This window comes from Euwallacea similis, chromosome 15 (assembly GCF_039881205.1).
Source record: "Euwallacea similis isolate ESF13 chromosome 15, ESF131.1, whole genome shotgun sequence".
NCBI lineage: Eukaryota > Metazoa > Arthropoda > Insecta > Coleoptera > Curculionidae > Euwallacea > Euwallacea similis.
The window spans coordinates 548,304-568,852 of NC_089623.1; the positions used below are offsets into that span (position 1 = coordinate 548,304).

The 20,549-nt window shown below is 34.4% G+C and overlaps 3 protein-coding genes across 7 annotated transcripts in view; 2 read left to right on the plus strand and 1 right to left on the minus strand.

Annotated features, from left to right (window-relative positions):
• The window catches only part of LOC136413888 (uncharacterized), a 148,456-nt gene that overhangs the window by 26,418 nt on the left and 101,489 nt on the right, over nucleotides 1-20,549 (plus strand). The window lies entirely within an intron of this gene.
• LOC136413873 (angiotensin-converting enzyme-like) overlaps nucleotides 1-20,549 on the plus strand; it is a 44,710-nt gene that overhangs the window by 1,317 nt on the left and 22,844 nt on the right. The window contains exons 2-9 of the mRNA XM_066397624.1: nucleotides 6,984-7,145; nucleotides 7,481-7,721; nucleotides 7,769-7,960; nucleotides 8,019-8,116; nucleotides 8,171-8,340; nucleotides 8,395-8,519; nucleotides 8,576-8,819; nucleotides 9,425-9,523. Coding sequence (XP_066253721.1) covers nucleotides 6,984-7,145; nucleotides 7,481-7,721; nucleotides 7,769-7,960; nucleotides 8,019-8,116; nucleotides 8,171-8,340; nucleotides 8,395-8,519; nucleotides 8,576-8,819; nucleotides 9,425-9,523 — 1,331 coding nt within the window. The remainder of the gene's footprint in view (nucleotides 1-6,983; nucleotides 7,146-7,480; nucleotides 7,722-7,768; nucleotides 7,961-8,018; nucleotides 8,117-8,170; nucleotides 8,341-8,394; nucleotides 8,520-8,575; nucleotides 8,820-9,424; nucleotides 9,524-20,549) is intronic.
• Nucleotides 9,714-15,743, minus strand: LOC136413886 (uncharacterized). Of its 2 annotated transcripts, XM_066397644.1 has the most exons (5): nucleotides 15,603-15,743; nucleotides 12,218-12,422; nucleotides 10,942-11,064; nucleotides 10,577-10,815; nucleotides 9,714-10,520 (listed from the first exon to the last, which is right to left on the minus strand). In XM_066397644.1, the coding sequence occupies exons 1-5, from the start codon at nucleotides 15,612-15,614 to the stop codon at nucleotides 9,792-9,794; spliced, it is 1,308 nt and encodes a 435-aa protein (XP_066253741.1). In that variant the 5' UTR covers nucleotides 15,615-15,743; the 3' UTR covers nucleotides 9,714-9,791. The 2 variants fall into 2 exon arrangements, with proteins under 2 accessions (XP_066253741.1, XP_066253742.1); XM_066397645.1 differs by lacking the exon at nucleotides 10,942-11,064.

Genomic DNA, 20,549 nt, shown 5'->3' on the forward strand with positions numbered 1-20,549 from the left:
TTTGAAGTACCTGTAATTAATTAATATTGTTTCTTTCCAAAAAAACGAATTCCAGGCAAGGAAATTAATAGTACTTAAATGTATACAATTAATTTAATAAAAGTCTCAATAATAGACCATGGTCGTTCCCACATATTATGCAATAATTCTAAACGATTTTATTGTTTTCGTTGTATCGTGAAGTGGTTCCTCTTGTACATACACCTAATGTCTTTGTGTTGCTGTTCTAACGACTTTTATCATGTTTATTAATACGAAAAAAAATATATAAATGTGTCGTTCTGAATATACACATCTATAGTTCTTAAATAAAAGTCAGTTAAATAGATCAACTTCAATCTCCAAGTTTTTAGTCTTTAAATCCAGAATTTCATGGAGATTAATCACGAATTGCCACCTATGGAGAATTATTGCGAATTTCCATTAATACTCAATTCTGTAGAAAAATTTTTTTACAAAAATTCCCGAATGCTAAAGATATTTTATTTGCTTCTATTAATTTTAATTCTCACAGCTTGGTCAAGTCCCTCAACCTAAGTAATCGAACTCATAGACGATTATTTCAGCCCTAAAATAAATAAACACCAACATGCCTGCGTCATCTTCCAAATTTAGCTGAAGAAAATGATAAGGTGTGCCAGATGTATTTCCAAGACTCTTATCTAACATTGAAGATTTTTGTAGAAGGAGTGCTACTTGAAATTAGCTAAGGTGTTCAAGTGTACTATGAGGTTGTAAATATTTTTAAATTTTTTTGAGAATAATGCCTCGCATACCAGCACGGGTTATTGGAGCAATGGAATTGCACACTATTCTGTGTTGAAACTAATTTAAAATAATATCTACCTTTTACTAAGGGTAATTTAACTAAATGTCGAACACCCTTGTTAATGTGTAGGTGACAAATCTATCACCTCTTTTTAGAATGCAGGGAAACAAGAGTAGAAAAACGAAAATAAACGGTAATCTAAAATGCATTAGAGGTGAATATAAATCTGTGAAATATTCTGAAATTCCTATTCTCAATTGCTAAGGAGCAATCGGCCTTAAATGTACAGAACATATTTAAGACAATGGAATTGTGAGATACATCAAAGTTCAGATTAGAGCGGCTCGAATGTTATGATCTACGGAAGATGTAGAGGTTTTTTGTAAAGCCTTTACGATGTGGTAATGGGTATTTTCCGTGGGAAACCCCTTCGGAGTTAGTTTTCATAGAAGTTGCAGATAATCTTAAATAAAAAATGGAAACCTGAGGACATAATTTTGTACAGACTACAGCATTCAAAGCGTATTTGAATATTTTTGTGCGAATTGCATTAGACTAACCAATGATGCTGAAATAACGAACTTCATTATGGAGCATAATGCATGGATTGGCTGGATATAGAGAGCTGAGCAACTAAGAAAACTTCTTAGAAGTTCCAATTATTCTATATTACTGTATTGATTACAACTTACATTCCAGAAGTGTTAAATACTGGAAAAACTGGGTGTCATTAACAGCTTCAGGATTTTCAGGAAATTTAAAATTCGTAGATTCCACAATGAATACCTTCGCGGAAGGCCTTATAGATTTTGATGTCGATTCCTTTGATAGTGATAAACTTATCACAGTGAAGTTTGGTGATTCAAAAAGATATTTTATGAAAGAGAAGTTCCTTGTGGGCGTTCTGAAGAAGTTTGTAGAAGCCCTGTTGAGGTTTTAACCAATTCTTGTTAGTGATCCTGGTTCAGTTGCAAAGCTGTAGCAACAAACTTTCAAATAATTTTAAATGACAATTTAAAAGACACAGTAGAGTTTTACGCCTCCTGGTACGGTTACTGTACGAATTGGGAACCAACTTAGTATAAAGAACTCGCAGATGAGATGAAGGATGAAGAAGAGGTTATTGTAAAATTAGATACTGTTGCCAATGAAATTCTCAGTAGATTCAATGTGGAAGCTTTTTCTACAATTTTTTAGATTTCCAGTGATAAGAATCATAGACTTATAGAGTATCACGGGGAGTGCTTTTTAGAGGATTTCATAAATATCATTAGCAAAGAAAGCAAGGGACGGTTGAATAAGTAGGATTCTCTATCCTGGCAATGGCAAAAAAGTAGATTTATGAGTTTATTTGTACTATTTACACTTAAAAATTACACGTTTTGATTAGTTTGCGTGGCAGAAATAAATTATTTCATAGGAAAAAGCTGCATGGGCATCATAACGCAAAACAATGCCATGAAAATGCGGATTGCTTTCGAATTAGTATTGTACGAGATATATGCGGACTTATTCTCACACCGTATTTGTTCTATTGTTACTTCCTTAAGAAAAAATGAATACACAGTGAAAATGGTTTATGAGGAATAAAACGTCGAAAGTTAGAGTATAATGATGATGAAATTGTGAGATGATGTGTATAATCCTACGCATAAAACCAGTGGTAGTGGTGATTTTTGATCTCGTGAGAAGCAGAGGCTGCTAGGAGAATCACTGAGAGAAAGAGAGAACAATCTCCACATCTCACAACCCTCTTGTAGGACCAAACTAATGATTGATGGTAGTAAAGCTATTTTCTCTTCTAATCAAATGCTGTCACTGTCAATTATTTACACAGGGGCAAAATGATTGGTTGCATGTCACTTCTCGAGTTTTAATAAGTTGACATTTCTAACTTTATCACAGGTTCGGAAACGTCATAATATTTACTTCTACGTGTCTTCAAATTTGCGCTGAGTTTAAGTTAGAACTTAATATATCTATATAGTTCTCAGAAAGCGTTAACTTGACCTTTTACCATTTTGCTAAACCGAACCAAAAAGATTTGCTCTTTTTTATTTTTAATTTTTAAGTGTTTTGTTAAAATTTTTTTTGAGATTTTCAATTGATTTTTGAAGGTGGAATGTGACAGATATTTGCCGATTTTTTTTCAAGCGATATTTAGGATTTTCAAGATTTTTGTGTGGTTTTGGAAGATTTTATTTGAGTTTTACGCCATTTTAATTAGATATAATACAATTTTGTGTTATACATGTAAGCATTCCTTTTGTGATGATTTTCATAGGATTTTTTCAAATATATTTTTCTATTTATCAGAGCTCATCAAGAATTGATTCATTGATTGGAACAAATCGAATTATCGGCTTCCGAATGCGACACATTTTAAGCTTATTTTAGTCTTGTCGCCATTTAATTTCGAACACCATCAGAAATTCATATAAGACCATTTATCAGTGACTCTACATATCTGACATTACTTACTCTTTAAATATGAAATATGTATGATAAAAGTCTTATTCGAATCTGCAAAGGATATTTTTCTAATTTTGACAAATCCTGAGTCTATACATTTTGGAATTTTCTGATAATTATGTGGAACTTTGAAAGCCACTTTCTAGTGGATTTGCTGAGCTAAATAATTATCTATAAAATTTTCAACTTCTAAGCTTGATTGCAAAAAGTAAAAAAATCATTGATCATGGGATTCTAAAAAGTAAAAATCAAAGCCAAAATCGGTTCCTCACTAACACCAGATCTGCAAAAATAAGAAATTGTATCATGAGGGGACCATGGTGTCAAAATCGTAAATCAAAACCGATCTCTGAATTCTTACATTTCACACCAAAGTGGTAATTATCGTAATTGGTGACTAAAGGGGTTTCATGTTGTAACTAGTTATATAATGAAAACAGATATGTATCTTCATACCGAGCTCGTAGTATATTGCCCTCGAATACCATTCGTAATAAAAGACATTAGCGATTAAGCCTTAGTTGCTGAATCGTAGCTTAAATTTGGTTAATCTATACTCTACTCTCATAAATTTTAACGTCCATAAGAATTGCCAATAGCAACAATCTGTCATAAACTCCTTTCGTATATTTAATAATTTGTATCCCTTATACGTATTGGAGGGTCGAGCGTAGCAGGACCAAACTTAAACCATGATTCAACAACTTGGCCTCAGTAATCACTGATGAGTTTAGGACAGGGTGATTGAATTATGATATTTCCCGATCAAAATAACGATTTTAACTTCGACATACGTTTTATATGAAAATATTTTAGCACTTAAAATATGTCTTACACCATCACCTGTAACATAACAGAGCGCTTTAAGGAACCCCCATAAAACTTTGTGGTATTGAGAAACGAATGAATGACGAAAGAAAGACATGTCTTGCGAAAACGTCGACTTGGTTACGCAACATGAGTTACAATGTAGGTTGAAACGATGATAAAAATTATCAAAACACTCTTTTGATTTTAAGTGCGCGACTTTTTCAACACTAAACATTTATGAAGACCATTTTTTTTATATAGTTCAAGTTCATTAAAGTTAGTTTACATTATGTATTCCGAGTCTATACATTACGATTTAAATGATTTGAGGCGTTTTGATAAATCAGTGTCACCGATGAGTAACATTAATCATTATAATTCGTTCATGTGTCATATAAACCTGCCCTAACTGTGCATTAAGTACTTATTTTATCATCAGTAATACTAGCAGGACGTAATCAAACCTCAGGAGCGGCTGTAATCCTGCAAACAACATCTCTGATTCACTGACTATTAATTAAAATGACAACTATAACGAACATCAAATGCAGCGCCTATTGTTCAGAAATTCTGCTTGAAGTAGTTTTAAAAAAATGTTGGGAGAGGCCTCGTTGAATAGAACAACCATAATAAATTCACTTGCAGTTGCATCGTTTATAGTCTAAAAAATTATTATTCAACTTAAGACAAATGTACAGAGGTCTGCAATTAATGGTGACCTTAGTAATGCACCGTACATTCTACTTATGAGCGGCCATAAAACCGAACAACAAGCCTATTTTATCAAGTTATGTTAATAAGTTGCACCTTTGATGCGTAGATTTAATTGTTTATTATTAAGTCTAGGCCTTGCGACCTTATAAACACTTATGACGATAATGGCACGCATTTTCTTCGGGGTAGGCCTCACATTAATATTTTACGGAGGAAATGCAGTTTATTTTTATGTATTGAAAATGAAAAATGTTCCATAAACGGCTCATCAATGCCAGTGCAAAAAATTGCTTAAGACTTAAAACAAATTACTCTCAATTAGCAACAAATTATGAAAACAATGGTCGGAGTTTAGTTGAATTGTTCGAGGATCAAATTTATAATACCCATGTGTAGTTTTAAATGAGCGGTTTTGAATTATTTTGGTACCTTGACCATAGGCTTGAATGTGAGAACTTTTTTGTATCATATTGTTGCAATAGTGTCTTTAAACTTGACATTATTTTTGGTCGAGGTTCGTCGGTTTGCTATTGAACTTTTTCATTTTCGGTTATGTAATTTCTAGTTTAAAGACATAAACAATTTGAGAACAATTATTATGACGAACTCTTAAGTCAAAATGCAAAAGGAGATGTGAACCTGAGTAACATTATCTTTAGCAGAGGTCAGAATACATATATCTAATAAAAAAGTATATTAAGAGGGCGCTATTCCTGTGTGTTTCTTCTTTCGTCACGAGTGGCGTTTTGGTGAAAAATGTAAATGTGAAAGTGAAATTAAAGAGGCAAAAGTTCGGAAGTAAAATGGGTACCTTATATTAACACACTAAACACCCATGAACTATCCTCAATACAAAATAAAAGTACAGTGGCGATTTAGTAATCCGAACTAATTAAAACTGGACTGATCCACATGGCCAATACATCCGGATTAATGATATACGTGTGGGATTCTTAGGTCGAATAGATCTGACCCTTGGGCACCTATATAGACTTTTCCATGTTTACGATAAAGTCGAGGCACAATCGGAAGTCGTTGAGTTGTAAATAGTGATAGTGCTTTAATGCTGTTAATTAGGTTAGGTCTTAATTTAAGATGAAAGAATTGTAAAGGGGCTGATGTTGCCCTCATAGGACGCCTATGTATGTCGCAACCTGGTTAGAGGTATTTTCGTCAAGTAAGAGGGTTTCGCGATCATTATCTTCATGCAATTCTGCTATTTTATGATTAACGTCTAGCCACCCTTTGTCGGTACTTGTGGGAAAGGATAGCCGCCCTTTGTCGGCGTGGATGAGACGCACGGCCGCGCTTTGTCGGCATCTCTGGATATGTACCGACAAAGCGTTATCAGTACCATGGTAACGGCTCAGGTGGTGTCATAAGTCAGCAATTGCTTTCTAGCCAGGGTACGACACTGTTTTAATTACCCTTAGTTTAGTATTTAAGAGCGCCCCGAATCTAGGGGGTTCTCTTTCTTTTCGAGTGGCTCACCAGAACTGTTATCCTACATTTGAATCCGTTTCTTATTCAATAAACTCTATTATTCAAAATAAAAACCCTAGACAACGATATAAAAAAACCTACATACGTATACAGGATGGATCATTAACAATGGGGCAACCGACAGCTGAAGATACTACACGTTGAATGGCGACGATTCGAGAAAATGTGCCTTATCTGAAAGTTGATATTTTCAGATATATATAGGGTGTTGAAAGTTAAAATTTGAATTCATTTTTTGCCGTTGTTTTGAAAATGTTTAGGGCATACAATTGAAAATTTATAAAGTTATGTTTTTTAGGTACTGAATAACATAAGTTTTGCAATTTCCGCGTTGTTAATAGAGGGCCTTACTTACGGCCAATTTTACAGAATTAACAGTTAATAATTTTTACCCTGTATGTATAACATGAAATTTGATTCAAAATCTGAAAGAATAATCGTTTTTTCGTTAATTATGTAGTCCTGTTTCATTTCGATATTGCTATCAAGTGTAGGAGTGGCACTACCTTAGAATTAGTTTTATAGAATTATGAGCGAGAAATGTTTCTACCTAGAACGTGACAATAAAAAATTAAACTGTAACGAAAGCGTTGATAACTATTATGAAAATTAGGAACACTTTTTATTAATTCTAGAGTTTAAAAATTTACATAAATTTTAAAAATCAATGTTTATGTTTAATTTTTAAAATCATATTAATAATGTATTTTTACAGCTTCAAGCTCAACAAGCTTATTCTGAGTTCCAACATGGTATTTGGGAACTGCTCAACCATGCTGGAAATCTTAACAATATCCCTGATGCAAGGACCTATAGACAGATCAGGTATTACTCTGTGGTTGGTCCTGCTGCCTTACCACCTGATCAACTTGATAGGGTAAGTATGAGAAAAGAAGAAAATTCAAAAACAATAAAAATGAAGAGTTACTTGATCAATATTCACTGTTTATGAGTTACCATCTTACGTAACAAATAAAAATTACTAGTAATTCGCAGAATGCAAAAAAGGTGAGGTGCTTTACTCGATTATATCAACTGCAATAATTACGCTGGTGTTAAACGGATGAATGAATTAGCGTAAACTGAAACAAGGTGTTTAACATCAAGTATTACTAATACCTTCCTGGAATCATCTTGCCACGTAACACAAGCATTAAAATGATGTTATTATTTACCTACACCAATTTAAATAAAATCTGCATAATATTACAGTACAACAGACTAATAAATGACATGTTGGCCATCTACAATACAGCCACAGTATGCAGCTTCAACGACCATTTCCAGTGCGGACTTCGGTTGCAACCAGATTTGAATAAAATTATGGCGAAAAGTCGCAATTGGGACGAATTGCAACATATCTGGATCGAGTGGAGAAGGCAAACTGGACAGAAAATGAAGGAACTTTATGAGCAAATGGTGCAATTGTCTAATGCAGCGTCTAAATTAAATAGTAAGTTTTTAAAAAAATCCGGCTAAAATTTAATGGCAATTTTACAGATTTTACCAATACGGCCGATTATTGGTCTTTTCCATTTGAGTCTGCCAGTTTGGAGTTGGATTTGGAAGATGTTTGGACTGATATTAAGCCTCTGTATGAGCTGCTGCATGCGTACGTCAGACGGAGGCTGAGAGAATACTATGGGCCTGAAAGGATCAATAGGCAGGCTCCTTTGCCTAGCCACATTTTAGGTAGATTTCAATCTTAAGCGGAGTTTTTGTTGCTTACTGAAACAATTGGATATTTCAGGGAATATGTGGGCCCAAAGCTGGAGTAACATTTTTGACATAACTCAGCCTTATCCAGGCCAACATTTTCTGGACGTTACTCCTGAAATGTCCAAGCAGGTTTAAAATTACAAATGACCTAATTTCTCCAATAAATATGTACTTTTTCCTTAGGGTTACACCCCAATAGACCTGTTTAGACTTGGAGAAGACTTCTTCGTTTCCATGAATATAAGTGCCATGCCTCTGGATTTCTGGCAGGGTTCCATATTCGAGGAACCAGGTGATAGGGTAGTTTTGTGTACCCCATCGGCTTGGGATTTTTGCAATACACGAGACTACAGGTAATTGATTTTGCCGTCATTATTCGAAGAAATTTTTGATTTTTTAAATTTTAGGATTAAAATGTGCGCTCATCCAAATATGAAAGATTTAATCACTGCCCACCATGAAATGGCTCACATTCACTACTTTATGGCCTACAAAAATCAACCTAAGGTGTTTAGAGATGGAGCCAATCCTTGTTAGTAAAATCGTATTAATAATTTTTACTATTAATGTGGTATTTGGCGTTTTTAGCATTTCATGAGGCAATTGGGGAGGCTATAGGGCTGTCAGTAGGTACTCCGAAGCATCTTCAAGCGCTGGGATTAGTGCCTGTTTCCGTAGATGACACAGCGGTAGATATTAACTATCTCTATCAAATGGCGTTGGATAAAATAACTTTCCTACCATTTGCCTACGTAATGGACAAATGGCGTTATGATGTTTTCAAAGGAAAAATTGGAAGGGAGGAGTACAATTGCCATTGGCATATTTTAAGGTAGTCAAAGATTGTAAAATATTAAAAATTAAAGTAGTTATTGAGGAACAAAATAGGATATCAGAAAGCTCTACATTCTAATTAGACATATTTCTTCATATGGGAAGGCAAATTTAGGGTTTTAAATGATCATAATTTCTTGCCTAGTTAGGATTATTCTAGGATATTTTGTGAAGAGGTTTAAAATTTAATTCTACTGCCTGAATTGCATTGGGAATGTAGCGATGTTCAGGTTTTTTCGAAGTGGTTTCATTGGATAAAGCATATCCATCAGCCTTTCATGAGTGAGTGTTATCAGAGAGGTTCGAAAACCCTCTGAGAGAAGTTTTAATGCCAAAGGTGTTTTTCTATGATACTCTGAATGCGTGTACCTTTTTAATTTCGACGTTGGTATTGGCAAACAGGCCGAACATTCTTATTTATATTAAGCTTCTTATTAAATTGTTTTACTAATCAAGTTGCAATATTTACTTTAAATCCACTATTCTTAAAGGATTATTTAATATTAAGTTAATTTATGCAAAAATTCTATTCGGATTCATATCAATTTAAAAAAATAATATAATAATAATAAATAATAAAAAATAGGCGTTTCTTAATTTTAGGGAGCAGTACCAGGGAATAAAACCACCAGTACTGAGATCTGAAATCAATTTCGACCCCGGTTCAAAGTACCACATTCCAGCCAATATTCCATATATGAGGTAAGTTTTTGAACCTTTAAAATCGTATAAATTTGGTTCATACCAATACAAATCAAGTGAATGACAATACCCAGTTTATAGAGCCTTCTTGCCTCGCCCAAATTGGCCCCTAAATTTATTATAGCCGGATTTGGATCCCTATGATTCGTCATAATTACTCTAGACAACCACAGTATTTCTAACATTACGGATATATTTAAAAAATAACAATAACATCACAATAAAAAATAAAACTTAATACTGACAATCATTATAACTACATCAAGAACTAGTGATGGCCTAATTCCTCTCCACCGAAATCATGCCCTCCCCCGCTAAGTCCTCCAAAATCGTGTCCCCCAATACCTTCGCCTCCAAAATCTCCTCCTCCGTAATGCTCATCTCCCCCATGACCTTCGTCTCCACCTCCAAATCCTCCAAAATCCCCTCCTCCTTCATGTTCGTCGTGAACTGGTACTGCTACAGGTACTTTCACGGGCACTGGATATGGTTTTTTGACCTCTACAGGTACTTTCTTTTCCACGGTGTATGGAACTGGGTTGAAAATCGGAATTTTCACCGCGTATGGTACGGGTTTTTCTACAGGAACTGGAATTTTCTTTTCTACCGGAACAGGGACTTTGACGGGTATTTTAACTTCATAGGGCTGGGGTTTCTCTACAGTGTACGGAATGGGTCGTTCGACACCTACTTTAACGGGTACAGGGACTGGTTTGAATACTGGATAAGGGATCTTCTTTTCCACGTGCACGGGTACTGGTTTTGGGATATGCACTGGGTAGGGTCTGTCCACGTGAACTTTGACAGGCACGTGAATAATCTTTTCTACTGGGTATGGCTTTGGCACGTGCACTGGAATTTTCACTGGGTAGGGGATTTTCTTTTCCACGGGATACGGAGCGGGGACATGGACTTTATAAGGCACGTGTACAGTCTTTTCTACCGGATATGGTTCGGGTACTAAGACTTTTACTGGATAAGGCTTATCCACTGGGACCTACAATTCAAAAATTTTAATAACTCACTTCTTAAGATGTTTATGCGCAAACATACTTTAACTTGAACATGTTCGATCTTCTCCACGGGCACTGGCTTGTGAACTGGTACCTTCACGTGGACAGGTACTTTCACTGGGTATGGAACTTTTTTCTCTACGGGATAGGGTTGAGGTACGTGCACTTTAACTGGATAGGGCACTTTCTTTTCCACTGGGTATGGGATAGTTTTCTCTACAGGATATGGTGCAGGTACCTTTTTGATTATGGTGACGGTCTTTTCGTGGTGGACGTGACCTGGAAAAAGTGTTCTGTTGTGTTATAACTATAACTGTTTCATCCATCTATTATTGTTAAAATGTGCTCCTAAATACCTGAAGGTTAGTTCTTTTTCCGCTGAATTGCACCAAAACAAATCCTTACCTTCAGAACCGCCAGAGTTGCCTCCGAATGACTCATGCTCAAAACCAAAACCACCCCCAGAGGAGTGACCAATACTTCCAAAATCAAAATTACTCCCAAAGGAGTCACCAATACTTCCAAAGTCTAGAATAAGTAAAAGAGTTTTTGGGTGAGGCACCTAAAGGAGGTGGGAGATATCATTATTTTTTTTTTTTGGTTTTTATGTGGATGAAATTAAATGAAGTTGTATAGATGAATAGTAGTGAAGAATAATTGTTCGTTGGGCAACAGTAGTAGTTCTCTCATATGAGATTCCTTAAGGATGAATGGCGGAGGTTCAGAGATGCAGAAATAGTAACATGTATAATTTACTTTGAGAGTTCTGTAATGAAATTCAATACACTGAAAACTGTCATTTTCCGGAAATAATTATAGAAATGGTAACACTGCATTTGTTAGCATTCGTTTCCTAAGATAAATCTCGATTTTTGAAAAGATTCGAGTGACATGGGTGCAAAAAAGCAATGTTGTCAGTTAATGCGCAAATTCTTAAATTTCTGTTAAAATGACTGAGGTGTCGGAAGGATTTTTCTGTTAGATCCTTGGATTTGATATTTCAGTATTTTAAGGATTTATCGTGGTTTCTGAAATATGTTTTTCTGAATAAAAGGAGCAGTTTCAAGTAAAAAGGTGGTGAAAAACCTCCCGCTTCTTGATAACGTGGAAATTCAGTTAGTATTCTATTAAAATTCGGGTTTTGGAAATTTGTCACTAGAGCCAGTTGATAGAGCAGCTCTTCCAAATTTTTGAAAATTTGAGTGTTCAGAAACAATATTAACAAACTGAGTAATTATGATTTATTATGCGCTTTGACGGGCGTCCCTCTCTTGATGTGGAAATTAATTTGAACTTCTTAAGATTGGATATTTCAATTATGTGTAATTGCTTTAAATATTTACGACGTTTCTGAAAATTGTATCATCAGGAAGGAAATTCGAAACGAAGACAAACTTGCTGGATTTCAACCATATTATCAACTCATTTGAATCATATTGAAAGTAGGTGTCTCTCCTAAAAATTCTGATTTCTCGTGAAACTTGTGAAAAATGGTACCTATGCTATTGGACATTGACGTTAGAGAAGATTGAAAAGTTATTTAGTTTATTAATACATGTTCAGTGGTGTTTTATGGAAATTTTTATGTGCTGTAATTATTTACCAATTGCCAGTAGGGATTTTTTTATTAAATTCCCTAGAAGATTTAGGATGAATGATGATTTCGAACATTCATATTTACCTATGGAATCTCCGTGACCACCCTCTTGGCCTCCACCGCCGAAGTCTAATCCATGGCCGCCTCCATAGCCTAGGTCCAGCCCCCTTTTGTCCTGCTTTTTGCTTTCCAATGGGGCGGATTCCACTGCTTTACTGTCAGCGGCCTTTTCTGCTTGTTTTTCTTCGGCGCTCGCCAACAGAAGGAGTGCGCAGAGCGCGGAAAAACCCTAACATACATAAAACACGTAAAGCAATGATAGTATATACTGCAAATATAAGCCAAAAATAGTCGTTTTCACACGTTTGTTAATTAATATGAGGGTGTAAAGTTTGTCGTAAGAAAATGTCCTCAGCAGTGGTTCTGCTATTGTAGATATATGCTTTAAGACTATAGGTGCTTTAATGGAGCTCATGAAAGCGCCATAAAATTAAACGTCGATTACGCGTACCTACACAGGTATTAAGTAATCAAGCTGGTTTAACTGTTAATTAACGGCAATACAAATCTGGTGAGCGTGTAAAATTGGCATGTCTGCAGAGGAGTCCTTTCTCCATTTGGTAGAACACATGGTAGGCGCCCGCACTTTTCAGTGTTCCGAAAGTGAAAACGCGTAATTATAATGCAAACAATTTCTTTCCGGGGTCTAGTTTTTTTGCCATTCGAGTAAAACGACGGTACCGTTTCGTCTGTGCTTTCTTATGTAATGCCGATCTTAACAAGGATGCCATTTGATGGGTTAGATGCATCGTTGAAATGGTTTCCTTGAGAAATAAGTTAGTAGGACGAGATGTTAAATTGGTTTCTACATATAATGAAGCGTTTTGATCGATTCCATTACGTATATAAACTGTGATGTGTGCATACAATTTATGTTGACGAGCGTTTCATGAAATCTCTATTATTCCATTTTTGGTTAGTGCTGGTAGATACTTTCATATTTCATAGCTTAAACGAAACTCTGTATGGACACATACTGTTTTTGGTATACATTCATTAGCAATGAGAGAATGGAGAGCTGGATATACTACACGTCAAATGGTGACGATTCGAAAAAATACGCCTTATTCGAAAATTGTTAATTTCAAATCTATACAATGTGAAAACTTAAAATTTTAATTCATTTGTTTGTTATTATTCTGAAAATATCTAGGTTAGACACTTGAAAATTTGTAAAGTTACGTTTTTTTAAGTAACAAATAAGATACGTTTTGCAATTTCCATCTTTCTCCAGCGATCAGTTGTCCCATTGTTAATCAATCACCCTGTATATTTGGAACGAGCTCTGAACTCGTTACATGCCTAAGAAGTACGAAAAGTTATACTTTACCGCACATTGATTAGAATTGAACGAACGATGCAGTTCGTTTGGCCAGCAATGGAGTGCATAAAGCCACTTCGTATATCTTTCCTACGAGTCCATGTTTATCAACTTTAGTGTCTTCTGTAAATCCGGATTTATAACAGTTTCTTAGACATTATTATTTATATAAGTCGTAGAACGTGTCGTTAGGATTCTGTATTGAATAGTCTATCGATATCAGAATTAGTAAATGTCATGTTTTATGTTAACTTATTCCAACGAAGCAATCAATATATTTATTCTTATTTCGTCTTAACTTTACGTCTTGCGTCTTACGTTAGTAAAAAAGTTCAATTAAATATGTATATCTGCCTGCGGTAAAACGAATACACGCAAAGTGTGTGTTAAAGCTTTATCGCATGCATGTCAGTGTCATTTGCCTGATTGCCCGCAAATATTTTTAAAACTGCCACATGCCACTTTGTTTTGCGTGCGGTAATGGTTAAGATACAAGTTAAACAAGAAGACACTGTGGTAGTTGCTATTTTTAAATATACTTTTGGTGTTTCTCAAAGGTTATTTGCAGTTTTTTAGTACATTCAGGTCTTTTAAGCACCGTTGTTAACAGGCAAACGGTGGCGATTTCTGATAGATACTCAGCAATGCATACTTGTTCCTTGTTCAGCATGCTCATAATATTTTTGGCTCAAATTTTTTAGTCAACGTGAAAAGTTAATTGTAACTTTTACGTGCAATATTGATAAGAACTAATCGGAAAATGTGAAAGAGGAATATAAGAAGATATTCGAGTTCTACTCAAAGAAAAAGGGAAAAGGAAAAAATTGCGACACATGAACAGAAATCAGCCATGAAAAATAGATAAATAATGAGGATTTTTATAATATAACATTACTGAATCAAAGCTATGTAATACAAGACAATTGAATAAAGACAAGAAACATAAATTATTCCTAGAAGATCTCTAGATAAGTAAGCATTTGATATTCCATATGAATAGCCAGTAGGATAGAGGTAATGACAATAACTGGTTCACAAATTCACACGAATTCTCGAGGTATTGATGATTAAAGATATAAAAACTCCACAGCTTTGCACCTTTTGAAGAAAAATATGAGGTTTTTGAAGGGGTTCCCTATATTCAGTTTGAGCACAGGAGATTTAAAAATGCAATTTAAGGACGATTTCGATAAAGACGCTTTCAAAAACGTGAAAACTTCACATTTCAAAACTAGAGAAGTGTAAGAAGAGATAATTGGGTCATGAATAAAACATTTCCAAATATACATAAGCAACTTAAAAAACTAGCGCAATAGCGTCTTTACAAAGTTGCGAAATTCAGTGAAGGATTGTTAGAGAAACCAAATTTACAGAAAATGTTGAGTATAATACCCCTTTTCATATAAAAAGCACACATAGAAGTACTGAATATGAATTCGGAGACTCATGATTTTAAATGTAATTGATGTCAATGATCTCTCTTCTCGGCTAATGTGAGTGTCTAAAAATTTGCAAGATACAATGAATGTGTGTTATGCAAACTAAATTTACAATAAATATAAGAAACATGACTCTTTTGTATAAAAAATATCTAATGGGAGTGCTGGGGGTAAATCCGAAGTTTTATGATTCCTAATAGTAATAGTCGCAAAAATCCATCTTGACTATTATGAGCATCTTTAGCAAATGGTAAAATTCAATGAAGAAGTATTAGGCAACTCAAATTTATATAAATTCGTCGATTGATAATAAAAGTTCGAGTACGAGAAAATTTAAATTTGAAAAGAATAAGTTTGTAATCACAGTGAAAAGTAAAAGTGATAAATGATCCTTTTTTCCGGGTATTTCCATATCCTCAGTATTTCAAATTGTAGTTTCGCAGTCTTCAGAAACAAATCACTTTTTTTAATTTGGCATTCTATGTATATCTATCTATCATATCATATAAGGAAAGTTAAATTTTAATCCCTACCTCCAATTAGTAGATAAGTACGATTACTAACACTGGCCCTAATAATAAATAATTAAAATAGTTTTATGGCAACTTTCCGCAATTTTTCCTATCTTCCCGTAGTTACTGCTACTTACCAGAAGCTTCATATGTGGTAAGTCACTGACACGTGCGGCGGAATGGTACTGTTCGGCATCCTGAGGGTACCGTCGCCATTTATAACTCCATCACGCTTTCGTGCTTTGACGTGCTTCCCCCAAAAACGCACTTCATAAATTCGATTACGTTTACGGCAAATAAAGATTTATTCGTTTTCTTTATTGACGAACGGAGGAGGCACTTGTTCATATTTTTAGAGAGGTGTTGAGGTACCTACTTGACAAAATCAAAGTGATAGGCTACTTAATTTCGTAACTACTGGGTTTGAATTGCTTTCTTTGAATAGTAGTGTTGGGGTTGAGATATAAGAAATATGGAAACTGTGTCTATGAGGAAATAGGTTTTTAGGGTGTGACAGCTCTTTGTAGATTTCTTTCATAATAGTTTTTCATATTTCCTTTAGACGCTGCTCTTTAATTTAATAATAGTTGTTTATCGATGAGATACTTCTACCCTATTGTTAATATTTTTTGGCCCATTTTATAGAATAAAACCCGATACTCTCACTTACAGACCATATGACTTTTACATTCAATAAAATTTCGATTTCAATGGGTTACTGTTTTTATCGCTTTTCATCACATCTAAAATATCAATCATTTTAGATGCATCAACAGAGCAATATGTGTAAGAGGAATGCCTGCTATATTTAAATAGAATTACGATTATATAGAATCAGGGACAATGAAATTTCTTGGCAGTAAATTGTGAAACACCAATATATATTCGCTGCGAGAAATCATATAGGTTGAATAGAAGAGTAATTTTTTGCAATAAATAGTTGGAATTTTTAGCGTTACTTTTGTATAAAATCAAATATCTTCTTCTCTTTACTTTTGTATCCACTTTTAAATACTAAAAATTACAACCTTAAATCGTATGGATTTTGCAGGAAGCAATAATTAGTCGTGAATGCGGTTGGATCTATACCTGATACGTCCCTGTATTATTGCAGTTAATTTTTTGTGATTTCAGTGATTATAAACAGAAGTTGGGACTTCTAAAATATTTTTAAAAATCAGTGGCGCAGTTCATTTTCAAACATAGTTATGAATTTTTCAAACATAAATCTTCTAATTTAGTTTCCATTGTTCTCCGTTTGATGCATCGCATTTATTTCTGATACGCCTTTCACTTTTCATTGAGGATTTTTCAAAAGTTCAGAAACTAGAATTTGTACACGGAGGTTCTGAAATTAAAAAAAAAAACAGTGGCGTAGTTTTGATTTATCAAAAAAGATATTTTTGAATTAAGGTATTATCTCCGTTTTGGAGCCGGCATTCTTCTCCGCGAGAAACTTTCAACCCTTTCATAAGATTACATACTTCATAAAGAGGATCGATTCATTTGAGAATAGAGAGGAGACTTACATGGGGTAAAGTGGAGTGTGTTGGGGAATGAAAATGGTCCTTAAAAGGTTAATCACGTGACTCATCTCCCCCTCCCCACGCATACTATTATTATTATACCTTTTTACTACTATAATATAGTTTTTTCTCGAAGAAAATCTTCTAAAGATACCCAGTCTGTTCCGGTAACTGAGTAGTGTGGAACTCGCCTGAGCACCTACTCACAAAATTCCTGTCCAAACCTGCGTCGACCCGGAACTGTCTCTGAGGGGATAAAAGTATCGAAGTTGGCGAGGCATAGTGACGCGGTATCTCTTTTGTTTTTTCGTTGTTTTTCTATTTACCTTCCAATCGTGCTTCTATCTAGTTTTTTTTAGGGATATTCATGCTGAACTTTGCTTTTCTTTGACCATTGCAGAGATGGCGCTGCTGCAGCAGTCCCATTTGGATTTACTTTCCAGCATTGTTTTCATTAAAGGTTCTCGGGTTAGAGCGTTCACGCACTCGCTGAGCTCGCTTTTTCGAATTTCGAAGTCTGGGACCTGGAAAATTCAGCGTTCCGCGGTATGGACGCCTCCGCAAGTCCCGCAATTCAGCCCTGTTTTTTCGATTCGGTGTATCAAAGCCTTAAAGCTGCCAAACTCCTGAGTTAGGAAAAAATTCAAGCGGCTGTGTTTGCATGAGACCCAGCTTTTGATTTCCGGTAACAATTTCTTTGCCCACTGTCCCTTGTCCTCCTTTAGTCTCGTCCATCGCTCCAGCCACCATTCCGACACACCATCCAGAGCTACAACCATTTCCGAATGGTTGTAGCTCTGGTCGCTTTACTGTCTGCCCCCGTAATCCGTGGAAGGGCGGTGAGGTACGTTTTCTCTTCCAGGAAGAAGTCGATACTACTCGATCTACCAGTAATAAAGGGTCCCAAGTGTACAATAAATTACGTCTGCATAAGACATCCCTTAAGATATTTTAATCCTCATCGTGGAAGACATAAAATTGTTTAATGAGCATTTATTTGCCTTCAGCACCACTTCCGCATGCTTTCCCTCCCTCTTCCAAAATTCTTTAATGCTAGAGTGGTGAAAATATATAAAAGTCTGCAACATGATGACATTATACAATGTGAGATAACCAGTAAAATGTGTCTTTTAAATTGGATCTAACAACGCTGTCAGGTCTAGTCTTCAATTTATCAGATGTAAGTTTCTAAAGGACTTCTAACCATTTTTGAGTAAATATACAGAATGACCTGGGCTAGAATTAATAAACCTTAACTAACTACCTTCAATAATCAACAGCCAATAGCGAGCCTTGATGATCGGATTTCATGTTTACATCACGAAACCCTCTCGTTACCATCACATGTCTTGCATGAGCGTTATACTGACAGTATAATATATTAAGTTCAGTAGATATTACGTTTATTTAATTACCTTTATATACCTTTCAGTATACCATAAAATTTTATGTTTATTAGTAAGATTTCTAATGATGTATGTTAATTTTTTTTAATCGGTGGCATTCACCCTCATAAGTGTTATTGATTCAATGAGAGCGCAACTGAGATCCAAATTTGGAATTTTATAGGGAAAGTTATGTAAAAAGGGCAGCGCTATGTATTTACATAGAATTAAAAACAAGAAGTTGCTTCTAAAACGATTTCTATATATGTTTTAATGGCTATTTACGTAAATGCTTGAGTGGTTCTAGACACGAGGAAGATTTTTACATAACCAGAGTACATCTCGATTAATATGCATAAAATTTTTCACGCGTTAGTGGAGTAATCGAAATTTTAGTACCAATTATGGTTAAGCAAATCACTTCCAATAGTATACACAAAGATGATTATTAAATTCGTAACATAGAAACTAATTTGTATCACGATTGCGTAAACAAATTAAGTAACCACACGTCTAAAGAGATTTAACTCATAAGGATCGAACTTTCATTTTTTATTGTTTCCTCTTTAAATGAATTAGGTCGGTTTACATTGAATTACGTGAACGTGTTGATAAGTGTGATAGATGATGATTAGTTATAAATATTGATTAAAAGCGACCACGCCTATCATAAGCGCATCATTTTTAATTAACAAGACAAGCTTATGTATTGCTAAATTAAACTATATTGCATTATGGTTAGAAAACGTTAAAAACAATGTGCGGATGTAGAGGACACTAGGAAATATTATAAAATTTCATATTTACAATATGTGGAACTAATTGTTTTAAACATTAGTCAAATAGAACTTGAAGTGGTTATAAATTTCTCATAAAGACATTAAGTTAATTAGGTTTTTTAGAAAATAGGTAGAATTCCCGTGAATACAGTCCTAAATAGAGTAGTGAGAGTTGATATGACATAGATTACATGATTTTTCTTTATTTAGAGTTTCTTGTTGAAGATGTTAAAAAATAATTTGACATGTTTGGTTTAAAAGTTCAGACTGTTTCCTGATTATGTAGAATGGCGTAATTTCTGAGTTTCTTGAAGTTTTTTAAATGTTCGTCAATAAAATTAACTAAAGCCCACTTTTATGCCATAATTTTAAACCTGAAATGAAGTTTAAATTTTAAATTTGACATATTGTTTATCTGTCGAAATCTTTTTAACCGTATTTAAACTTTAAACTCTAGTTATGCAAGGTGTCCTTGAAATGTCTGTGCACTGCTTGACCAAAATTTCCTTAACCAAAAATAAGACGTTCTTGGCGAACTTACCTACATTGTATGTATATCTATGTTGCTTCGTTTTGCCGCTACAGGCTGCCAAAGTTTTCAAAATAATTGCTTAACACTTTCATCGATTTTCACTAATTTTGGAACTAAGATAATTAAAAGAAAATAAGAGCCAAAACGTTCAATATTTCAATTAAATTCAGGCTTTTACAACAGGCTTTACAGTAGGATTTTACAATTTAAAAAAGTAAAGTAGGATTGATAAGCGTAATTAAGACAACTGGATGATGGTTAGAATATGAATGTCATACAAAAAAAAAGTTATTTGTATGAATGTTTAAGACTCTAAAACCTTGAAGCAGTAAGGACATTTCGAATCATAAATAAATTTCGTGAAAACATCAATAAAATTGTTTAAAGCCGTATGTGGAAGGAACAGTCCAATCGCTCATTCAAAGACACGTGAATTGACTTCCCTAGAATTACTCCTCCATTTAATGAAAGTGGGTTTATTTTTGTTTATCAGAACTCTCATCCTAATCTGAATTGCCCTTATTGTAACAGTCATGAGAAAATCATGAACAATTTATTAGGTATCTACGTAGTGAGATTTGAATCATAACGCGTGTTTAGTAATAGCTTAAGAGCAAATGCAAATAGCAAACGAATGCATATTTAAAGGAAAAACAGCAGAATCAATAAAAAAATATTGAGTTTTTGGAAAACCCTAGGTATAGAAATTTTAACACAAATGCATTTAAGTAATTAATAACACATTGCTCCATATAGAAAAACTGCATGGTAAACAACAATAATAAGTATTATTTTTATTTACAGAGATGTCACTAGAAAATATGAGTTAGGTACTATTTACAGCATAAATTCACGAAAGAAC

Coding starts and splice junctions, on each gene's coding strand:
- LOC136413886 (XM_066397644.1), bottom strand. Junction 10,816..10,941: donor CAACTCTGGCGGTTCTGAAG/GTAAGGATTTGT, acceptor CACTTTTTCCAG/GTCACGTCCACCACGAAAAG. Junction 10,521..10,576: donor TCGAACATGTTCAAGTTAAA/GTATGTTTGCGC, acceptor TTTGAATTGTAG/GTCCCAGTGGATAAGCCTTA.